We start from the raw sequence: 25,272 nt of genomic DNA, 5'->3' as shown, positions 1-25,272 counted from the left end.
TGGATCATTTGGTAGCTCTATTTTTAGTTTTTTAAGGCACGTCTACACTGTTCTCCATAGTTGCTGTATCAATTTACATTCCTACCAACAGTGTAGGAGGGTTCCCTTTTCCCCACACCCTCTCCAGCACATATTGTTTCTAGATTTTTTGATGATGGCCATTCTGATTGGTGTGAGGTGATACCTCATTGGAGTTTTGATTTGCATTTCTCTAATAATTAGTGATGTTGAGCAGCTTTTCATGTGCTTTTTAGCTACCTGTATGTCTTCTTTGGAGAGATGTCTATTTAGATCTTCTGCCTATTTTTTTGATTGGGTTGTTTGTTTTTCTGATATTGAGCTGCATGAGATGTTTGTATATTTTGGAGATTAATCCCATGTCAGTTGCTTCATTTGCAAATATTTTCTCCTTTATGAGGGTTGTCTTTTCATTTTGTTTATGGTTTCCTTTGCTGTGGAAAAGCTAAGTTTAATTAGGTCCCATTTGTTTATTTTTGTTTTTATTTTCATTACTCTAGGAGGTATATTGAAAAAGATCTTGCTATGATTTATGTCAAAGAGTTTTCTATGTTTTCCTCTAAGAGTTTTATAGTATCCAGCCTTTTAGGCTTATAGTATCCATTTAGGTCTTTAATCCATTTTGAGTTTATTTTTGTGTGTGGTGTTAGGGAGTGTTCTAATTTCATTCTTTTACATGGAGCTGTCCAGTTTTCCCAGGACGACTTATTGAAGAGACTGTCTTTTCTCCATTGTATATTCTTTCCCCCTTTGTCATAGATTAGGTGACCATGGGTGCATGGTTTTATCTCTGGACTTTCTATCCTGTTCCATTGATCTATATTTCTGTTTTGTGCCAGTATCATACTGCTTTGATGACTGTAGCTTTGTAGTATAGTCTGAAGTCATGGAGCCTGATTCCTCCAGCTCCGTTCTTCTTTCTCAGGATTGCTTTGGTTTTTGTGGTGTTTATGTTTCCATACAAATTGTAAAATGTTTTGTTCTAATTCTGTGAAAAATGCCATTGGTAATTTGATAAGGATTGCATTGAATCTGTAGATTGCTTTGGGTAGTGTAGTAATTTTCACAATATTGATTCTTCCAATCTGAGAACATGTTATATCTCTCCATCTGATTGTGCCATCTTTGATTTCTTTCATTAGTATCTTATAGTTTTCTGAGTACAGGTCTTTTACCTCCTTAGGTAGGTTTATTCCTAGGTATTTTATTCTTTTTGATGTGATAGTAAATGGGATTATTTCTTTGATTTCTCTTTCTGATCTTTCATTGTTAGTGCACAGGAATGCAAGAGATTTCTGTGCATTAATTTTGTATCCTGCAACTTTACCAGATTCCTTGATGAGCTCTAGTAGTTTTCTGGTAACATCTTTAGGATTCTCTATGTATAGTATCATGTCATCTGCAAACAGTGACAGTTTTACTTCTTCTTTTCCAATTTGGATTCCTTTTATTTCTTTTTCTTCTCTGATTGCCACGGCTAGGACTTCCAAAACTATGTTGAATAATAGTGGTGACAGTGGACATCCTTGTCTTGTTCCTGATCTTAGAAGAAATGCTTTCAGTGTTTCACCATTGAGAATGATGTTTGCTGTGTGTTTGTCATGTATGGCCTTTATTATGTTGAGGTAGGTTCCCTCTATGCTCACTTACTGGAGAGTTTTTATCATAAGTGGGTGTTGAATTTTGTCAAAAACATTTTCTGCATCTATTGAGATATTATATCATGTTTATTCTTCAATTTATTGATGTCATGTCTCACACTGATTGATTTGCAGATATTGAAGAATCCTTGCATCCCTGGGATAAATCCCACTTACTTGATCATGGTGTGTGATCCTTTTAATGTGTTGTTGGATTCAGTATGCTAGTATTTTGTTGAGGATTTTTGCATCTATGTATGTTCATCAGTGACATTGGCCTGTCATTTTCTTTTTTGTGATATCTTTATCTGGTTTTGGTGTCAGGGTGATGATGGTGTCATAGAATGAGCTTGGGAGTGTTCATTCCTCTGTAATTTTTTGGAGGAGTTTCAGAAGGATAGGTGTTAACTCTTCTCTAAATATTTGATAGAATTTGCCTGTGAAGCCATCTGGTCCTAGATTTGTGCTTGGTCTATTCATATTTTCTATTTCTTCCTGGTTCAGTCTTGGAAGGTTGTACCTTTCTAAGAATTTGTCCATTTCTTCTAGGTTGTCCGTTTTATTGGCGTATAGTTGCTTGTAGTAGTCTCCTATGATTTCTTATCTTTTAAATCTTTTTTTAAACTTGCCATTATACTATTATTTCTCCTTTTCCCTTTTTTTCATAATGCATTTATTTTGCTTATGTCCTTCATGTCTTTGGTTGTATTTTTAGTCCTTTTAAAATCTTAAATTATATGTTTAGTTTATTATTTTCCCTCATTTTAAATAAAAAAAAGTCTTGACAGTATTTAAGTACTTTGAATTTTCTAATTTTTAAAATAGACTTCTCATTGTGATTTGAGAACGAAATATATATCCTTTTATATTTTGAAACTTTCTATGGCTAAGTATATGGTAAATATTTGTCAGCATTCCATGATTATCTGAAAAGATAATCCTTGTTATCTCAATTAATACAATTTATACCTCCTTATTAATTATGTTAAAGGTCTCTCCTTTTGCAGAATTTTTATTTTTATCTACCATATACTAATAATTGAATGCTTAATCATCTCCTATATCTGTGTGTCTATTTCTCCTTATATCTTTAATAATATAATAATTTTTCATAAAATTATTATATATATTAATAATTCTGTTTAATAATTTTTCAATTTTGTTTCTACGTGGTTTGAGAGCTTTTGTATTAACAACTATATCTTTTATTATTTTATAATAATTGCATATATCTCTCTTAATACTCTTCCGTTTGTATTAGACTTGTATCATATTGATATAGCCCTCCTGATTTATTTTTGATCACGTTTAATATAATTTTCCCATGCTTTTATTAGGAGGCATCGACTTTCCTTTATTCAATTGTGATTCTTGAAATTATACTTGTAAAAATTTTGCTTACTGATCTTATATAATACTTATTGCTTCATTAATAGGAAGAAATAAAACATTTTCAAGAAATATTTTAGTACATTTGGCTTACCTCTACTTCTCACTTCACTCTAATATCTGAAAAAACATTTCACTCAAAAATTTAACAAAAGCATACAGTAATTTGTGAGGGATGCTTATTCTTTCTTCTCAAGTTTCTTTCTATACCACCTGGTTATATATCTTGGAATATAAGAAAGGCTTTACACTGCCATTCTTATTTCCAAGATGTCATTTTTTGTAAAACACATTAGTAATTTAATACTTGTTCTTTTGAAAACCAATTACATGTAGCCCAAAAAACAATGTATACTTGCTGATAATTGCCGATGTTGACCTATATATTTATATCGGACTTTCTTTAGTATCACCAATATCTGACTCTCAGCGTTCTTCACACTTAAAATGTGAAGATTCTTTAGTCCATCAGCAGTTATGAATGGCATCAGAGTATCACACTACTTTCCTAATCCTTGTTCATGACATGGACCATTTTAGCATTTTTAGGACTGGCAATATGATTTCAAAGTACATTAAAAGACACTATTTTCTATTTTATCAAAATATTAATTTTGCATTTTTCTAAACAAAATCATATATCTCTAGAAACCTACAACTGAAAATACTACTGGAAGCTTTTTTTTTTTTTTTTTTTTGTGGTACGCGGGCCTCTCACCGTTGTGGCCTCTCCCGTTGTGGAGCACAGGCTCTGGACGCGCAGGCTCAGCGGCCATGGCTCACGGGCCCAGTCGCTCCTTGGCATGTGGGATCTTCCCGGACCGGGGCACGAACCCGTGTCCCCTACATCGGCAGGCGGACTCTCAACCACTGCGCCACCAGGGAAGCCCTACTGGAAGCTTTTGATAGGTAGCTGTTCAGAGTCTGAAAATCCATTGGAGCCCATGAATAAGTCAAATCAATCTTCTCAAGATTTGAAAATTATCTAATATAATCCAAGAAATGCCGTTTCAAACAATGGATATCAGATATTTAGGTCTTCTTCTCCAGTAGAGGAAAAAGATTCTGAGTGCAGCACAAGATTTCCTACCTTAACAACTATATTACCATCTTTTTTAAAAAAAATATTTTTAACACAAAAAAATCAGGAGGCACTGTTATCCAGAGGTCACACTTATTGAAGGAACAATAACTGTGTCACAACTTATCTTTTTAGCTGCTGATGGGAAGGTTTCTTTTGCCATAAATTGGAAGATGTATCCCAATATCAGAAACATTAAATGTAAGAAACATAATATCATGGACTAGAGAAAATGTGGCAGTAATATATTTCAACTACCTAAATCTCAGCATGGCTTTATGGGCTTGGCTGGGTAGGTAACCACCCTTTACATTATTATGTCTATGCAGAAATATATTATGAACTCTAAATAACAGATTATAAATGATTTTTACCAAAAAATAGGATTCCTTTATAGTTAAAGCACCACTGTTATTTTTACACTAATATTTAAAACCCATGTTATATAAAGCCAAAAGTTGGGCCTCATTTTCTAGTACACTGTCTCTTAAACTAAGAAAAAACCACTAAAGTTAGGTTGTATCTGTTCTTTCCTCAGTTTAATAATTATACCTTTTTCTTGTCAGCTTCGTGGATCCCTTATTGCAATATGAAACTCAGCTGAAGATAGTAGAGTTGTCCTTTAAAATGGCATTTGCTATACCAAGTCTTGACAAAGTGAAAGAAATTGGGAAGAATGAGGATGACCAAGAGGACCTGGAGGTAAGACTTGCTTCCTTTAGTCATAATGAGACATCGTCATGCACCACAGCAATCCCACAGAAAGTCTGTCCAAAAGTTGTAATCTTTGTTTTCTCCTTCATTCTCTTTAGATATAATAGATAAACAGCATATTCTAGCACTAATCTCTATACCTGGACTCCTTGTGAATTCTATAACCCATGGGATTTAAAGGATTGTATAGGATCTATAGGAACAAATGGGTGAAGAGATTTTGGTTAATTTGTTTGACAAAAACAGCAAGTTTACTGGCAAGTGTTGGGAAGAAGGAAATAGGAGCTAAGAAAAGTGGAGGTAGGAAGAATCCTGTAGTAAGATCAGCAACATCTGTGGTTTTTATTTCTCAGCATAGCTATACAGTTCACTTGCCCGCAAGGTGTTAAAGCAATTCATGGCATACAGTATTGAATGAGGTCGCATCTCCAGAGCTACCTCTCTCCTTTCTTACCTTCAGTTTATGGGGAGAACTCAGGACCCCAGGATGCAAAACTATAGGCGTTGGTAAAATTTTATCTAAGGCTGGCTGGCTGGTTGTGCAAATTTCTTGTTTTTCAGAATTTATACCGAACTATTTTAAACATATTTGAGGACACTCTTCTGATCTTAGTGTCTAAAGACCTCTACAAACTGCAAATCTTAAAGGTAAAGGGAAAACAAGTAGTCTCATTTTCTTGTCATAAATCTAAAGGGTATACTATATTTTACTTATTATTTACCATTTGCCATACTTACATCTCCTTCAAGTATTTGGCAGCTGAAAATTTTTCTTTACCTTTCAGAATGTGTCATTATCTCCCAAATAAAATTACTTTCTTTTATTTGAATTACAGAGACACAATTTTAAGAAGCCAATTTTGGGAGAATGGCAACAGACACTTAAGAAGCCAAGGGTTATGTAGCAATGTAAGAGAAAACACAATACAGGGTAGCAGAACATACGATGATTGGCCTAAACCACCTTCAGGTCCACCTAACAATGAGCCATATTTTGATAATATCTATATGCATGTTCTTCCCTAACAACCCTGGGCTAGGGAATCCCATGAGCATCCTATCTTCATGGACACCATAGTATCAAAGGAAGTTCTAATAACCAACCATAACCCTACTTTTCACATCCAAGATTTCACTGTGTTTTTAATGTGCCTGGCAGAGACAAAGACTGATCTGGACATTTTATGACCTTTAATTTTGCATTTTTAACATGATGGCATCAGGAGGAAGCTGTCTGAAAATACTGAGAAACTAGATTTACTTACTGTACCATGAGAATCATGGGATTTGCAAGTCGTAAAATACATTCAAGGAAAGAAGCAGAACTGGTATATATGAAGATTAGGAGAAATGGGGGGGATAATAAAATATACTGAGGTAACTTGTGCCTAATTTTAGCCAAATATTTTCCATGCATTTAAAACATTTTAACCTCACAATCCTGTAAATTGTTTATTACCCCATTATTACAACCCTCTCCCCACGTGTGCTCTCTCTACCACCCTAGGCTGCTTATTGAGGATTTACTCTATGTCAGGCACTAAGCTGAATACTTAATATATGGGTTTTTTAATTTAATCCTTAAAATAACCCTATGAGAAAGTTAAAATTATTTCTCTCATTTGCAGATAAGGAAATGGAAGCAGAGAGAGGAGAAATAATATGTGTGCATCTAATGAGTAGAGGACCTACTCTAACTAGGGAGCCTGTTACTTAACCACCTTGTTCTTATACCTACCACATCTAGAAACTCCCCTGATCCTCAAAAAGAGTTGACCCTCACTCCTGGAAAAGGAATAGGCTGAGCCCCCTGAGATTTAGAGACTCTTCTGCCCTAGGAAACAAACTTCAGAACAGTTTTACACAATGGGAGCAAGAGAAGGGGATGAGATTTGGCCAACCATTGGCATAAATGCTAAGGACTCCAACAATCTGTCTTAAGAAGTCTACTAATGGTGGTTAACATGTAAGCCATATGCAGTCTTCTTCCTTCCCCAAGGTTGTAAATATGTCCCTGCATCTGAGGATTTAGAACAAACAGGTAGAAGCTACAGCAAGACAGACCATATTTAGCAATGAATCAAAATTAGCAAGAACTTTCTCATCGAGCTGGCTCCAGGAATATACTCTAAACCATGAGTCAGAAAGTATCTGGATGGTAAATTTACAGAGGCAATTCTGGGATAAAATGACATTTCAGGATCAAATAACATTTGATTCTTTTTTAAAACTGCAAATCAGATCTTATGGCTTTAAAAAAAGAGAGAATATGTATTTTGAAAGAAAAAGAGAAGGAGAAGCAGCTGGTGATAATCAGCCTCATAGCCTCATGTTAAACTTTTCATGATGCCTGGCAAAGTGACTGTTATAGTGGATATTAGTAAATACTTGTTGGATAGAATTAAATAAAATAAAACCCAGGTGTAGCTATATGGCAGATGAAGTATTATACTAGACAGTCATATACCAGCTTATCGTCATATTTTTAAAATAAATATAGGATAGGTGTGAAACCATTGGGAGGACATGGGGAACTTTGACTTGGTGAAGGTGGTGATCAGAAGAAAGCGACCTGTGGAAATGGAAACACCATGGCTCTAGGATAGTTCTTGTGTTTTCAACAGGAAATGGCTGTGTGGATGAGTGAAGATAATTTGTACATGCAGGAGAGAGCCATGGTGATCATCAGCAGAGTGCTAAGCTTTGCATCCAGGAAAGTCAAGGGATGTGTAAGTCACAGAGTAATCATGCCACGTGCTTCTGAAGACTGCATTTCTGCAGTGCTGCTTACCAAGTCTTGGGTCTAGAGAGTGTTAGATGCCTGCTTTGTATTATCATACTAGTAGGTTGGGATACTGGGAAAGGAATTAATATCCTACATGACTTTATGTCAGTTAGAGCAGAGTTTCTCAATTGATTAAGATGCCTCATGCTTTCCACAAACAGTATGAGTGTGTCAAAACCAGGCTTTTGCTGACTCTCTGGATTCTCCTCTTTGGACCACAATCAATGTTATTTGTAAACTTATAAATTCTTCCAACCTTACTTTCCTTCTTATTTCTCTTTTTCCTAGAATATTTTTAAACTACCATTTATTTTAAATGTATAACAAGTAATTCTTGAGTACTTTCATTGTAAGACACGCTAAAGACATAGCAGAAGTCCTTCTTTACTATCCTCTCCATCCCAATCTCATCCCTAGCCACGTCTGTGTGATGTGTGTCCTGCCAAACAGCTACGTACACATACAAATATACATGCACAAGGATATACATAGCTTTGTTACTTAGTTTTTCTTTACTAAAGTTACATCATATTTACATATGGTTCTGCAATTTGATTTTTTCACTGAACAGTATGCCCAACAGATACTTTAATAGATTTGCTTCATTATTTTCACTACAGCTTATATCTTATAGTGTTGATGTATTATGATCTACTTAACTATTCTTCAGTTGATGAACATTGAAGTATATTGTGGGTTTTTCTACTTCAAACAATACAAAAATGGTCATCCTTTTGCATGTATGTGAGTATGTACTTAGAAATGCTAAGAAAAATAATAGGCCAAAAAGTATGAATAGGTTAAAACTTAGTAATGCACAATTATCCTTCATTCTGCATTCCTGTGAATATTAGAGCGCCCATTTCCTCAACCTTCACAAACACCTGGATATTATCAGACTTTTTAACTGTTGCCTTTCAGATGGAGAACAAATAGGTATCTCATAATTGCCAATATTTACTGAGGTTTTCTATATTTTGAATAACATTATTGCCTGCCTTCTAAGAAGCCTCAGACTATCTCTGAACATTTTTCTCTCTTATGGATACTGTGTTTTCAGTCTCTGTTCCATAACTCACCCTTTACCGTGATTTTTAAACATACTCTACTAATTGTATATCTGATTGCTTAAATCAGTTCAGGAGTTCAGTATGAAGGGGGTCAGAAACATGCATTTGTGACACTATCTTCATGTATCCATTTCTAATACTTGTACAGTCTCTAGACATATTGAGACGAAAAGCCTAAATCAGCCTTATAACATAGCTGAATTTTTATTATTTTATTTAAAATAAACTTTGGGAGATAAACCCATGCACTTATGGTCACCAAATCTATGACAAAGGAAGGCAGAATATACAATGGAGCAAAGATACCCTCTTCAATAAGTGGTTCTGGGAAAACTGGACAGCCACATGTAAAAGAATGAAATGAGAACACTCCCTAACACCACACACAAAAATAAACTCAAAATTGATTAAAGACCTAAATGTAAGGCCAGACACTATAAAACTCTTAGAGGAAAACATAGGCAGAACACTCTATGACATAAATCGCAGCAAGATCTTTTTTGACCCACCTCCTAGAGTAATGAGAATAAAAACCAAAATAAACAAATGGGACCTAATTAAACCTAAAAGCTTTTGCACAGCAAAGGAAACCATAAACAAGATTAGAAGACAACCCACAGAATGGGAGAAAATATTTGCCAACGAAGCAACTGACAAAGGATTAATCTCCAAAATATACAAACAGCTCATGCAGCTCAATATCAAAAAAACCAAACAACTCAATCAAAAATGGGCATAAGACCTAAATAGACATTTCTGCAAAGAAGACATACAGATGGCCAACAAACACATGAAAAAATGCTCAACATCACTAATCATTAGAAAAATGCAGATCAAAACTACAATGAGGTATCACCTCACACAGATTACAATGGCCATGATCAAAAAAATCTAGAAACAATAAATGCTGGAGAGGGTGTGGAGGAAAGGGAGCCCTCTTGCATGCTGGTGGGAATGTAAATTGATACAGCCACTATGGAGAACAGTATGGAGATTCCTTAAAAAACTAAAAATAGAACTACCGTATGATCCAGCAATCCCACTACTGGGCATTTACCCAGAGAAAACCATAATTCAAAAAGTCACATGCACCCCAATGTTCACTGCAGCACTATTTACAATAGCCAGGACATGGAAGCAACCTAAATGTCCATCAACGGAGGAATGGATAAAGAAGATGTGGTATATATATATATACACAATGGAATGTTACTCAGCCATAAAAAGGATTGAATTTGTGTCATTTGTAGAGACACGGATGGACCTAGAGACTGTCATACAGAGTGAAGTGAGTCAGAAAGAGAAAAACAAATATCATATATTAACACGTATATGTGGAATCTGAAAAAAAAAAAAGCAGATATAGAGACACAGACGTAGAGAACAAATGTATGGATTCCAAAGGGGAAAGGGGAGTGGGATGAATTGGGAGACTGAGATTGACATATATACACTATTTATACTATGTATAAAATACATAACTAGTGAGAACCTACTACATAGCACAGGGAACTCTACTCAGTGCTCTGTGGTGACCTAAATGAGAAGGAAATCCAAAAAAGAAGGGATAATTGTATACATATAGTTGATTCACTTTGCTGTACAGTATAAACTAACACAATATTGTAAAACAACTATACTCCAATAAAAATTTTAAAAAAGAAAGTGAGAAAAAGCCAAAAACTAAATAAATAAAATAAGCTTTGGAACACAATACAATTTACTTACATGGAAAATACAGTCCATGATGTTCTTTGCATCATGCTAATTCCCCATCTCAGTGTCCAAAAGAGAGACTGAGTGGCTTGTTTTAAATATTCTGATTCTTTGGCCGGGGAAGTCAGTCTCCCTCTATTTCTGAGATGGTTTGGAATGTCCATTCAAATGGACACAAAATTTTGCAAGTGAGGCTTGAGATTAAGTGTAGTTCAACACTCCAGTCTGTTTTCTGTATAGTTCCTCACATGTTTTACATATTCAGCAAGCATTTGATGGAGACTATTAACACGCTTCTCTTTGCACTTCAATACACATATATATTTTCTATTTATATATCTAGTGTATATTTATATACTAGATATATACTATATGTGTGTATAAATATATATATATCTACTAGTGAGTTCCACTCAGGTAGCAGGTATGACATTTGGGGGTTTCATCTTCTGCTATCACCTCTACTCTCTTTCAATTACAGTTGTAAAGTTCATTCTCCCCAGCACATAGCCCACCCTTCAACTGTGAAACAATAAATGTGTAAATTCATATGTACAGCAGAAGGCTCTCATAAATCGTTGAGGGTTCCTAAGCTATAACTGAGACCTTTGAGAAGCCAAGTGGTTAACATAGTCCTCTGTTCTGCAATGCTTGCTGAATGCCACCAGGTGGAAGCACACCAGCATTTTCCAGAAGGTGGGAACTAAGATAGCCTCAACGGGCTTATCGCAGTCATGGAAGCATAAACCTTTACTAAGTTAATTTTCTCTTTAAAATAAGATAATTATCTTCTGAAGATAATTAAGTCAGTGAAATTAATGGAGATGGGGGAACAAATACATAAAACAATCAAAAATATTATTAATAAATTAAAAGCTAAACTACCCACAGGCAAGGTCTGTGTATCTCTATATCTGACACATTGTAAATAATAAATGAAGATTTGTTCTGCCATTCTCTAACTAAACGTAGCTACCTATTCTGTTCTCAGGTTCTGGCCATTCACTGGATAAAAACTATTTTCTTCATAAATTACCCTAGCCTACGTCTCCCAGACTCTCAGAGGCCCTTGTCCTACTGAACAATACTTTCATTTGTATTCTACCAGAATTTAAAGTGGTATTCCTCTTATATGACCTGTGTGCCTATCAGAATGAAGAAACTGCTACACTCAAAGAATATTTGTCCTTTCAATTAAACTGTTAATTTCCAAACGGGTGAAGAAATGTGAGCTAAACATGTCATATTATCTCATTAACAGATTTTTCCTAGGTTTGTTCCTTTGGCACATCAGCATTTGAAAGACAGGTGGGGGCTTCCCTGGTGGCGCAGTGGTTGAGAGTCCGCCTGCCGATGCAGGGGACACAGGTTCGTGCCCCGGTCCCGGAAGATCCCACATGCCGCAGAGCGGCTAGGCCCGTGAGCCATGGCCGCTGAGCCTGTGCATCCGGAGCCTGTGCTCCACAACGGGAGAGACCACAATAGTGAGAGGCCCACGTACTACAAAAAAAAAAAAAAGACAGGTGGAAGATTTCCAGTCAAAGCTAACAGACTGTCCACATGTCTATCTCCTCCCCCTCCACAAAATGATAGTAACAAAATTTGTTAAATGTTGCCATTGCAACAAAGAGAATTAGTAACGGGTTCTCAGTGGGCTAGTGATGTCAGCAAACTTCTGCATGACAGAACGGATAGAAGATGGTAACTGATAAAGTCTGGCAGGGGAAGAAGAAAGGCAGGGGCATGTGACATTAGAATGGAGGACAGCTGAAAAGGGAGGGAGTATCCCTATGGAACCCTGAAGAGTCTGGAGCTATGGAAGCCCAAGTAATGATGAAGAGTGGGAGGCAAAGGAAAGCTGAAGACATACACATGCACTGAAAAGACTCATAGAAAGTTTATACAGAAGGATCTATAGTGCCTCCCATCCCCGTTTACACACACACTCTATATTCCACAGGGACATGAGTCCATTGGTAGGTAAAATTTGAGGACATTTTTCTCAAAACAATTGTAAATTCCCTGAAACGATCATCTTGGTTCTGTTGTTTAGATACACTTCAGCATGACCCCAGCCTACCCACCCAACTACTCTAAAGCCAAGCCCACCAGTTGACAAGCCTTGGTCAAAATCCCACCAGTGGCATCACGTCCTTACATATGACTAGACAACCAAGAATTTGCCAGACATTTGAGAAAACCCTCCAAATACAAACAAAAGAGATAGCCCCAAAACCCTCCAAATACAAGAGATAGCCCCAGGTAAATAAAGAGAACAAAAATGATTATCAAAAATAGATAATTCTGAGTACAGATGAGAATTTAGTCTCAAAAGGAGTAAAAAGGACATAGTTATATGCCAAAAGGAAATACAGCTAAAAATGAGTATGGCCTATGCACTGATTCATCACAGCAGGAATAGATAGGCAATGTCCCGAAGTGATTTTAGAACTGAAAGTAGAAGTCCATTGTTTAGAGATGTACAGTTGATTTCCAAAAGAAGCAGCTAAAAAACTTAGAAGTGGTTGCTTCTGGAATTTAGCACCTAAAACTGTCATAATTGTTAAGATAAGGAACTGGAGAGGCCAGATGTACACAGAAGAAGGAATCCAGTAAGAAAGGGCCAGAAAACTAAGCAGGAGCACTTAGACTTAGGAACAAATACAGAGAAGTTACTTTTCTCCAGGTCTTAACTCTTTCCTTCTTTCAGCACTTTAGATAGATTTTCTGAAAAAGCAGGACTATACTGTATTAATGTTCCCAAAGTCTTGTGTTTGAGGGGGTGTGACTTGGTTGGCACACTTCTGAAGGGACTGTGCAGGGCATCAACAGTGTGCCCCATGGTTCACACAGCTTTATTCCACTCCTGGCCTGTCCTAGGTCAGGTCTCCCCTCCTCCTCAAACACGCTATGCAATCTAGACATGGCCACACCTACTCTGCTAGAGACACACATCTAGACAGACCCTATCTGGCATCATTAGCAGCTTCCTTTACAAAGACACCTGCTAAGAGTTACACATCCACAAGTTCATGAGAAGGAATAATCAGAGAGAACGCGCAAGGCAAAAACTGTAACACAATAAAACTTTAAAACCAATTCTCTGTAAATGGTCCCCAGGTTCAGTGAGCTAAGCTGTGAGAAGTACTCCCCTGGTTCTAGGTACTTTCGCTATAAAGGTCTTTGCCATAGACATCTTTGTAGCATAACTAATTGGCCGTAAGGCAATTTTTTCATAAAAGATAAAATAACGAAAAATAAAAGGGGGACATTATAAAGGTCATAATGAAACATGAAAAATTAATAACAAAATTTAAAAGGCTTTCTTGAGAAATACAATTTAAATATTTACATACAATTTAAATATATTTAAATTGTGTGTAAATTCGTGGCAATCCTGCTAAATAACTGATTTTTATTTTGTGGGTTGTACTTAAGCACTTGTCTTTGAAGTCTTTCATTCATAGTATGTGTTTTGCTTTTTGATTCATCTCCTCATTCAGCATGATAGTTTTTCTTTTTTGCTAAAATTTCTTCCTTCATTTCATCCTTCATTCCAAATACCAGGATGCATATTTCTAACTGAGCTTTGTATTGCATTATAAAAACCTCTGCACTGTTTTTTGTTCTTGGCATCTTGCCACATGTCTGTTCATAGATGTTCCAAAGTTCTATGGGAAATGTGGGTTCAACTCTGCACCTCTGAGACCCTTAGCCTCTTTCTCCTCCAATGTAGTGTGCTTCAAAATAAGAAACCAACTCTTGGGGCAAATCATTGTCATCTCTCAGCTCAATAAAGCCACCAATAAAATGGCTAACTGAAAGAAAGTCTAACTCATTTCAACCAGTTGAAACCAAAGTGTCAAACCAAGCAGTCTACTAGTTATTTTATCTTTCACAGCAAAATTGCCTTACAGACAATTAGTCATGTATTAAAAGGGTTTGCGGCAAAAATGCTCGTGGCAAAGATGTTTATGGCAGAGAAGCTTGTGGCAAAATACTGGACACATACTCATACTCCTCCATCATGCCCAACAGAGAAACAGAACACCTTCCCCTTTTTTCTTAAACCCATAATGCAAAGGTGGTTCTTAAAATCTTGCCATTTGATAGAAAAAGAAATTTGGAATGCAAACCAAAAGAAGAGAATAGCCAGGGGAAAATAAAATACTTCTTCCTAGGGCCTAGAATAAATAGCAACCCCTACTGTCTGCTTCTAGATTCTTCTAAGTCATAGGACTACTAAAATAGGGGGAGCCGCAGGTACCCTTACAAAGAAATATAGGCAGAAAGAATCCAAGGAAGACATCCACAGAAGCAGATTATCTTCCCTTCGTTTACTAAGACTATCACTCCCAACATCCTAATTCAGTCATATCCTTGGCCCATGACCTAGTTCACCTCACATTCTTCTTCAGGAATGATTCCATGTGTGTGTGTGTGTGTGTGTGTGTGTGTGTGTGTGTGTGTGTGTGTGTGTGTGTGTGTGTGTGTGTGTGTGTAAGACTGAGACAGGCAGGCAGACAGACAGACGTGAGTGGGTCAAGCAACAAGAGACGCAAGGATAAGGGTATATAAGAGTAATACAAAGAAGGAGAAACAGGTCTTGGGATCTCCCTGGAAGGTTGACTTGAACTCTAACTTTTACCACCAAAGCATCTATCTAGGAAAAGTAATCATTTGTCTTAGAGATAAGAAGATTCTGCAGGCCTACTAGTTTAGCAAACCTACACGTGGGAAGAGTCCTTTTTGTTTAAAGAAAATTGGTAATAATTCTCATATCTTCACAAAAGCAAAATATCTCTTCCATCTCTCCTTTCTTCTTTTATGTGTCTACTCCTCTCTCTATTTGCATGTTATCTGGCTAAACAAATCAGTCAAGATAAAAACCTAAATATTTGAGAAGCCTATGTGTCAAGGAAGTTGTGTGTGTGTAGGGGGGGAATATATAAATGTTCTGGCAGTAGGTTTGATACCAGAAGCAAATGCTTTGAGTTTTTTAAAAAATTAATTTCCCTGGGAAGAATCAGAGCAATTCTCAGAAGAAAAGTTTTCTTCAGTGACTTACAGAGTCATCTGAAGTGTTCTCCAGTGACTTACAGAGTCATGTAAAGTGTTTCATACATGGAGAAGGAAGCATGAAAGTTTCTGGATATTGACTCCCCCACCCCAGTATCCTAAGAATTTGATACCTACAAATAGCTACCTAAAATATAGACTAGAAACTAATGTTAGTTGAGTCTCTATTATTGCCAAGCACTTTGCTAGGAACTTTCTTTTTTGTCATAAATGCTACCCCCTTAGTTCCTACAATAACTGTTACAAGGTAACATTTGTTATATGCATTTCATAGATGAGAAAATTGAGGCTCAGTAACGGAGTGAGGATTTTAATACAGATTTTGCAAACTCTGAAGCTCAACTCTAACCGTAGTCTGATATATACATCAGACACAAACATTTAATGTTGACCGTGCATAGCAAATACATTTTTCTACTTTGTTTATTCACTAGACAAGCGTTGATGTTCCATGTTTGGGTGTCCTGGCAGCAGAACTGTCTCTTTTGTGTTCCCATGCTGATCCCTCGATCACACAACAAGCATCCTTGGGAATGTATCACCTCCTCTGCATTGCAAAGTGTCAGAATGGTAAGAAAGATTCATCTTTTCTAAGGGTTACTAATAATCTGTTCCTAATTATTATACTTGTGGGTCCCAAGGGGGCTCTACATCTGTAGATTTCAAAATCCTGCCCCAAGATCTATAGCTTCACTTTTTAAAATGTATTTTTAAATCTTTTATGGAATTATTTTTATAACGTTATAGTTGGTTCTTCAATGTCCATAACATACTATATTTAGATTAGTGTTGGGTGTTAATGGTGGGAACAGGAATGCTGGGTGGAGGCAGGGAAGAGAGGAAGAAAAATTACCAATGGGACTTTCTAAAAAGAGGCTTACTTTTTCTCTGTAATGGAGTATCAAATAGAATACTCAGATTCTTGCTTCAATGGTGGGGAAAAATTAGCCCAAGACCTAAATGAATGCTGCTCTGGTCTGCTAACAAAGCATAAGAGCAAGACCTTATGGTATCAAACTATTTCCAAATACTTTAACAGAGAATAGATTTACTGTCCCATAATAAACAACTATTTAAAGATTATATATACTAATTGTTCTCAAGTCACTGGACATCAGATAACAAAGGACAATGATTCCTAATGAGATGGGAACAAATGAACAAATAAGGCAGAGTCTACAACTGACTGAGTTTACAATCTAGAGTAAGTTTCTAGGCTGCAGCCCAGAAAGGAGTAACCCAAGAGTCTCACCAAGTTGAAGAGACAGAATTGGGAATCCAGATAGATCAAGATATTTAGAGTTCACAGGGCAAAGCGCCAGAAAGGAGTGCACAAAGAGAGAGCTCCAGAGATGTGCAGAGAGCCCTTTAACTATTTGGCTATGTAAGGATCAGAGCACACATGTGAGGAAACTACCTGAGGCTTGCAGGGGAGAGGGTGGGGGTAACACCCAAAATGGTTAAAGGATCCACTGAATCCCAAAAGACTGGAAATGGTGCCTATGCCTATAAGCTAGAATTTAAAACTTCATAATCCATAAGTAATGCAGCAGAGTACAAAGAGATTTTGTCTCATCAAGAGGAAAAAATTATCCCTGAATTATTTTAGTGCCACCTAACAAAAGTTAAAAACAAGACCTAAAATTATCAACTGATCTCCAAATACTTTAATTGTTTATCAGAAAAAGCTCAAGCTTACTTCTAGGAATACAAAAATTCCATCACTTAACAAGTTAAAATGAACAGTTTGGACAAGTTAAAATTAACAATGTCTGACATGCAATAAAAAATTACTAGGCATGCAAAGAAACAAAATACAACCCACAATAAAAAGCAGAATGAATAAAAACTGACCCAGAAATAACACAGATGATAGAATTAGTAGAGACATTAAAACAATTATTATAACATATTCCATTTAGTTAAGGAGTTAGAGAAAAAGATGAACATGTTAATGAGAGATAAAGAAAAGTCTCTAAAAGACCCAAATTAAACCTCAGGAGATGAAAACTACAATATCTGAGCTGAAAAACACTCTGGCAGGGATTAACGGTATAATCTTTTTTATTGAGGTATAGTTGATCTACAATATACACAATATACATTTACAATAGGTGTACAGCATAATGATTCAGTATTTATACAGATTTCACTCCATTAAAAGTTATTACAAGGTAATGGCTATAATTCCTTGTGCCGTTAATATTTCCTTGTTGTTTATCTCTTTTATATATAGTAGTTTGTATCTCTTAATCCCATATGCCTAATTTGCCCATCCCCTCTTCCTTCTCCACTTCGGTAACCACTAGTTTGTTTTCTATATCTGTGAGTCTGTTTCCCTTTTGCATATACATTCATTTGCATTTTTAAATTTTTTAGATTCCACATATAAGTGATACCATATGGTATTTGTCTCCCTCCGTCTGTCTGACTTATTTCATTAAGCATAATATTCTCTAGGTCCATCCATGTTGCTGAAAATGGCAGAATTTCATTCTTTTTTATGGATGAGTTTTATATATCTAGAGAGATAGACAGAAGATATATCACATCTTCTTTATACATTCAACTGTTTATGGGCACTTTGGTTGCTTCCATTTCTTGGCTATTGTAAACAGTGCTGCTATAAACATAGGAATGCATGTATTTTTTCAAATTAGTGTTTTCATTTTTTCTTCATTTTACTTTACTGGCTATATACCCAGGAGTGGAATTGCTGGATCATATGGTAGTTCTATTTTTAGTTTTTTGAGGAACATCCATATGTTTTCCATAGTGGATGCACCAATTTACATTCCCACCAACACTGTGCAAAGGTTTCCTTTTCTCCATACTCTCTCCAACATTTGTTATTTGTAGACATTTTCATGATAGCCATTCTGACAGGTGTGAGGTGATATCTTATTGTTTTTTTGATTTGTATTTCTCTAATAATTAGTGATGCTGAGAATCTTTTCATGTGCAACAGTGTAATCTTAAAAGGAGCTGGGGCTGGGAGGGGGGAACATTTCATTCAGAGTAAAGGTAAGGTAAGGATTATAGCAAATTTCTCATGAGACAATGAAAGCTATAGGCAATGAAGCAACCTCATAATGTACTGAAAGAAAAAGCTGTCAATCTAGAATTCTTTAACCAGCAAAAGTGGTACTCTTTCAAAAGCAAAAGTGAAATAAAGACTTTTTATATATACAAGAGCTGGTAGAATTTATCACTAGCATATCTGCAGTATGAAAAATATTTTATGAAATTATTCAAGAAAAAAATGATGTCAGATGAAAATCTAGGACTACATAAAGGAATAAGGAGCATTGGATTGCAACTATGAAGGAAAATATTAAAATTTTCTTCCCTACTTTTTAAATCTCTTTAAATGAGAATCAACTATTTAAAGCAAACAAACAAACAAAAACAATGTAAGAGCTAAATATGTGACAACAATATCACAGAGTCTTGAAAGAGTGTGAAATATGAGGTTCTTATCCATAAATTCATAAAATATCACTTCAAAGTAAACTGTGATAAGTTAAAGATGTATAATATAAATCCTAAAGGAACTACTTAGCTAATATAACGAAGAGTTTTATATAATAAGCCAAAATGGAGATAAAATAGAATCATAAAAAATACTTAATAAAAAAAAGACAAAAAAAGAAGAAAAATATAAAAAAAAACAGATGGAAAGCAAAAAGTAAAATGAAGACTTAAATCCACTCATAATATATATAAATGCTCTAAATATCTCCAATGAAAAGGCAGAGATTATCACACTGGATAAAGAGCAAGACTCAACTATATACTGCCTATGAGAAATCTACCTTAAATGTAAAGACACAAATAGAATACAAGTTAAAAGTTGGAAAATGATATAACATGCTAACACTAGTCAAAAGAAAGCTGAAATGACTATATCAATATAAAAAAAATACACACATTTCAGAGCAAAGAATGTTTCCAGGGAAAAAGAGGGTCATTTCATAATGCTAAAGGGGTCAATTAATTAAGAAGACATAATCCAAAACATTTATGTACTTGAAAACAAAACATATTAAAATAATCAAAATACATTAAACAAAAGCTGATAGGACTACTATGAGAAATAGATCTACAATTACAATCAGAGAATTCAATACCACTTTTTCAATAAACTATTACACAAAAAATCAATAAGGATACAGACCTGAACCAGCTAGATCTAACTGACATTTATAGAACACTCTACCAAAAATGGAAAAATAAACATTCTGTTCAAGAAAAAACCAGAAAATTTACCAAAACAAACCATATTATAGACCATAAGACAAGCTTCAAGAAATCAACAGGTAGTTAAGTCATACAAAATATGACGAAAACAGAGTTAAATTAGAAATCAAAAACAGAATTAACACCATACAGAAAAATAAACTCAAAACAGATTAAAGACCTAAATGTAAGACCAGATACTATAAAGCTCTTAGAGGAAAACATAGGCAGAATACCCTTTGACATAAATCGCAGCAATATCTTTTATAATCTGTCTCCTATAGTAATAGATATAAAAACAAAAATAAACAAATGGGACCTAATTAAACTTAAAATCTTTTGTACAGCAAAGGAAACCATAAACAAAACAAAAAGACAACCCACAGAATGGAAGAAAATATTTGCAAACAATGCGAATGACAAGGGATTAATCTCAAAATTTATAAACAGCTCATGCAGCTCAATATCAAAGAAAACAAACGACCCAATCAAAAAATAGGCAAAAGACGATACAGATGGCCAACAGGCATATGAAAAGATGCTCAACATCACTAATTATTAGAGAAATGGAAATCAAAACTACAATGAGATATCACCTCACACCAGTCAGAATGGCCATCATCAAAAAAATCTACAAATAATAAATGCTGGAGAGAGTGTGAAGAATAGGGAACCCTCCTACACTGTTGCTGAGAATGTAGATCAGTACAGCCACTGTGGAGAACAATATGGAGGTTCCTTAAAAAACTAAAAATAGAGCTACCATATGATCCAGCAATCCCACTCCTGGGCACGTATCTGGAGAAAACCATGATTTGAAAGGATACATGCATCCCAATGTTCATTTCAGTGCTGTTTATAATAGTCAAGACATGGAAGCAACCTAAATGTCCATCAACAGATGAATGGATAAAGAAGATGTGGTACATATATACAATGGAATATCGTCCATTAAAAAGAATGAAATAATGCCATTTGCAGCAACATGGATGGACATAGAGATTGTCATACTAAGTGAAGTAAGACAGAGAAAGACAAATATCATATGATATCACTTGTATGCAGAATCTAAGAAAAAAATGATACACAAATGAACTTATTTACAAAACAGAAACAGATTCACAGACTTAGAGAATGAACTTATGGTTACCAGTGGGGAAGGGTGGGGAGGAAGGATAGATTGGGAGTTTGGGATTGACATATACACATTGCTATATTTAAAATAGTCAACAAGGACCTACTGCATAGCACAGGGAGCTCTGTTCAATATTCTGTAATAAACTAAATGGGAAAAGAACTTGAAAAAGAATAGATACTTGTATATGTATAATTGAATCACTTTCCTGTACACCTGAAACTAACAAAAGATCGTAAATCAACTATACGCCAATGTAAAATAAAATTTTTTTAGATTTTAAACAAGTTAAAAATAAATAGAAGTGGGGAAAGGATTTATTCAAGTTAAACTTTTATCAACTTTTTAATAAATGGAAACTCTGGAGATAAATTTTTAAATTTTAAAAGAAAAAAGATATCTGAAAGTTCAAAATATCTGGAAGCTAGATAACCTGTTTCTAAATAACAAATGTGTCAAAAAAAGAAATAAGGGATATTTAAAGCATTTTGAACTACATGAAAATGGAAATATAAAATTTCAAAATTTATGGAATACAGCTAAACAAGATTCCAGAGGGGAAATTCTTAGCACCATATGCCTACATTAGAATAGAGAAAAGTTCTTAAATCAATGACCTTAGCTTCTGCCTTAAGAAAGTAGAGAAAGAAAAGCAAATAAAACCAGAAGTAAGAAGATGAGAGGAAATAATAAAGACCAGAACAAAAACCAATAAAACTAGAAAGCGGAAAAACCTTAAGGGAAAGCAATGAAGCCAAAAGCAAATTCTCTGAGAAGATCAGGGGAGAAATAAGAGAAAAGACACAAATTACCAATATAAGGAATGAGAGAAATAATATCACTAAAGATTCTATGGGTATTAACAGAATAAAAAGTGACATTATGAACAACTTTAGGCCAATAAATTTGACAAGTTAAGCAGACAAATTTATTGAAAGACACAAATTACCAAAGCTCACTCAAAAAGAAATAGATAATCTGAATATTCTGTATCTAGCAAAGAAGTTGAGTTTGTAGTTTAAATCTTCTGCAAAGAAAAGTCCAGATCCACAGAGAAAACTCCAGACTGAAATGATCTATCAAACATTTATGAAAGAAATTATACTAATTCTATACAAATTCTTCCAGAAATGTGAGGATGAGGGAATACTTGCCAACTCATTCTATGAGGCTGGCATTATTCCAAAACCAAAATCACACAAAGACATTACAAGAAAAATCAAAACAAAAAACTACAGACCAATGTCCCTCAAGAACACTGATGAAAAAATTTAATCAAGCTTAGCAAATCAAACAGTACACTAAATAAAAAGAATAATATACCATGGCTATGTGGAATTTATCCAGAAGTGCAATGTCAATTTAACCTTTTGAAAATCAACCAATGTAACATACCACATCAACAGATGAAAAAAATAACCATATGATTATTTCAGTAGATACAGAAAAAGTACTTGACAAAATTCAACATCCATTCCTAATAAAAACTCTCAGAAAATTAGGAATAGAAAGGAAACTTCCTCTATCTGCTAAAGTACATCTATGAAAAATCTACACCTAACATCATACTTAATGGTGGAATACTGAATGATTTCCCCAAAAGACCTGGAAAAAGACAAGGATGTGCACTGTCATTAGTTCTGTTTAACATTGCTTTGGATAGAATAGAATAAATAGATCCACACACGTATGGTCAACTGATTTTCGACAAAGGTTCAAAGGCAATTCAGTGGAGAAGGGATAAACTTCAATAAACATTGTTGGAAAAATTGGTGATTTGTATGCAAAAAAAGAACTTTGATATATATCTCATAAATGCATAAAAGCTAATTCAAAATGGATCATAGGACTACACGTAAAACCTAAAACTATGAAACTAGAAAAAATCTTTGTACCTTGGATTAGGCAAAGATTTCTTAAATATAACACCAAAAGCATGACCCATAAATGAAAAAAAATGATAAATTAAGTACCTCTGCTCTTTGAAAGACACTTAAGAGATAAGCCACAGACAGTGAGAAAATATTTGCAAATTACATATCTGATAGAAGAATTGCATTCATTATTTTAAAGGAACACTCAAAACTCAGTAAAAAAAAAAAAGCAAGCAACCAAATTAAAATAATAATAGTAGATTTGAGTAGTCATTTCACTAAAGCAGCACAGATGGCAAGGATGCACATCAAAGGATGATCAATATACAGTCATAAAAGAAAGGTAAATTAAAACTGCAATGAGACACCACTGTACTCCAGTTAAAATGTCTAAAATTGAAAAGACTGACCATACAATGCGTTATTAAAGGTGTGAAGCAACTGGAACTCTCATACATTGCTAGAGGGAATGTGAAGTGATACAACAGCTTTAGAAAATAATTTGGCAGTATCCTAAAAAGTCAAACACACATCTACCATATGATCCAGTCATTCCACAGCTTAGTGTTTACCTAAGAGAAATGAAAGCAAATATCCATTCAAAGACTTGTACATGAATGTTGATAGCACCTTTATTTGTAATAGCCCAAAACTGGAAACAACCCAAATGTCTACCAAAAGGTGAATGAATAAGCAGATGATGGTGTATATGTACAGTGGAATAGTATCCATCACTACGACTACTGATACAAGAAAAAACATGGATGGATTGCAAATAATTTTGCTAAATGAAAGATTCCAAACAACAAAAGAGTATATACTAAATGGTTCCACTTATATAAAACTGGAAAATACTAACTTGACAGAATGTAGATCAGTGCCTGCCTTTGAATCGGGGACTGGGATCTGGGAGCAGGTTTGATCAATTACAAAAGGACATGAGGAAACTTTTGGAGGGAATAAATCTTTTTTTATTGCAGTGATGTTTATGGGCACATACATATATATTAACTTACCAAATTAGACACTTTAACTATGTTGCATATTGGTTATATCTCTATAAAGCTGTTAGCAAACAAGCAAAGTCATTTAAAACCTACCTTCTCTAGAACAAAAGACATCTGCACCTGAAGCTTATGTTGAGGGCTTTTCTCTTTCTTGCTGTATCACTCCCCTAGCTCTTTGCAAAATGTCTCCAAGTCTGCTCTTTTACCAATAGACACCCCAACTTAGCAGTAGCTCTTCCATTGCACTGAACAATGCATTTGATGGCCTAAATGTACTTGATATTTGGTCAACTTATTAAAATTATCTATGTCCTTTATTCATATTTCAAAGAGGCCTCTCTTAAACACTTTTTAAACTCTGGGTCAATGTAGTCATAGTATTTTATGTGACTAAACTGTTAGCAGAGAGTTAAACATTCAGAAACTTTAGACTTCCAGAATTGGGCAGGAAGAGGAAATTGGAAATAGCAATGTTATAGAGGAACCAGTGATCAAATAAAAACCTTAAACTCTTTTCCTTAATACAGCGGATATTGCAAAAAATAAAAGTACAAAGTATGATAAGCCTGGAAGTCATTGCTTCCTGCCTTCTCCCTCTGATATAGAATTTCTACCCAAGATCTTGCAAAGAGACAAAAGTAAAATTGCTCAGGTAACTTAGCCCCCACTTTATCCTATGGCTTTTGTTTCATGTGTATTATTACTTATAGTGGTAACTTATTTCAACAAAATTTATATTTTTAATAGATTTTTTCTGTTTTATTTAAATTCAGTAAAGCAAAGAGTAAATGATAGAGTATTTGGCTTCCTGATTTTCATCTCTATTAATGAGAATTATGCCTATTATTCCAGAATATAACAATTTATATTATTTTACCTAATCCTTACAGGATGCAAATGAGATAGGTGTTTCCTAGTTGTTATGCTTCTTATTGTTTGGCTAATAAGTTATTAAAGATGGGAAACTTCTGATTTTCTAGCAAAATTAATGAAGTCAACAATTAACAGCCTTTTCAATGTTATTATAATTTATTCAGCAAACATCAAAATAATGCGATTTACATTTTAAAAACCTCTTAAATTTAAATTTTTTTAAAAGTTCAAGTGATAAACCTCAGGACCAAGTAAATAATTTTTACACTGACCCAACCTTTGGGGAAAATCATGAGGCTCTATAACTGTATACATTCCCTCACCTTCTTCAAAGTATATGGGCTTATTCATATGCTTGAGAGGTCACTGGCGCCTAAGTTGTGCTGTCCAACAGATGGCTGTCTAGGTACACACATTGAGTCAACAGTTCAGCAAAGCCTGCTGGGGAGGCTCTTCAGGCTAGCTCATCTCTTGAGTTGGGAGGGTCTTATGGCTCCTCCTAAAGGTACATGCATAAAGCAGTGCCTTGCCCTCCCATGGCTGAGGTAGATAGAATTGTGGGAGGCTGAGGAGATATGAAAACAATATACCTCAAATAATACAATCAAAAATACCACATAGATATCCTAAATATGCATCTTCATGATGATGC

The 25,272-nt window shown here is 35.0% G+C and overlaps 1 protein-coding gene across 1 annotated transcript in view; it reads left to right on the top strand.

Moving 5' to 3' along the window:
- Positions 1-25,272, top strand: part of MROH9 (maestro heat like repeat family member 9) — a gene marked incomplete at both ends in the record, with an annotated part of 74,278 nt that overhangs the window by 4,276 nt on the left and 44,730 nt on the right. The window contains 5 exons of the mRNA XM_082858450.1: positions 4,695-4,917; positions 5,344-5,490; positions 7,467-7,646; positions 15,927-16,062; positions 24,275-24,399. Of these exons, the coding sequence (XP_082714576.1) occupies positions 4,695-4,917; positions 5,344-5,490; positions 7,467-7,646; positions 15,927-16,062; positions 24,275-24,399 (811 nt within the window). The remainder of the gene's footprint in view (positions 1-4,694; positions 4,918-5,343; positions 5,491-7,466; positions 7,647-15,926; positions 16,063-24,274; positions 24,400-25,272) is intronic.

Source organism: Leucopleurus acutus (genome assembly GCF_964270905.1).
Source record: "Leucopleurus acutus genome assembly, chromosome: 2".
NCBI lineage: Eukaryota > Metazoa > Chordata > Mammalia > Artiodactyla > Delphinidae > Leucopleurus > Leucopleurus acutus.
The sequence above is the reverse complement of the archived record's forward strand: the minus strand, read 5'-3'. Positions and strand labels throughout refer to the sequence as shown.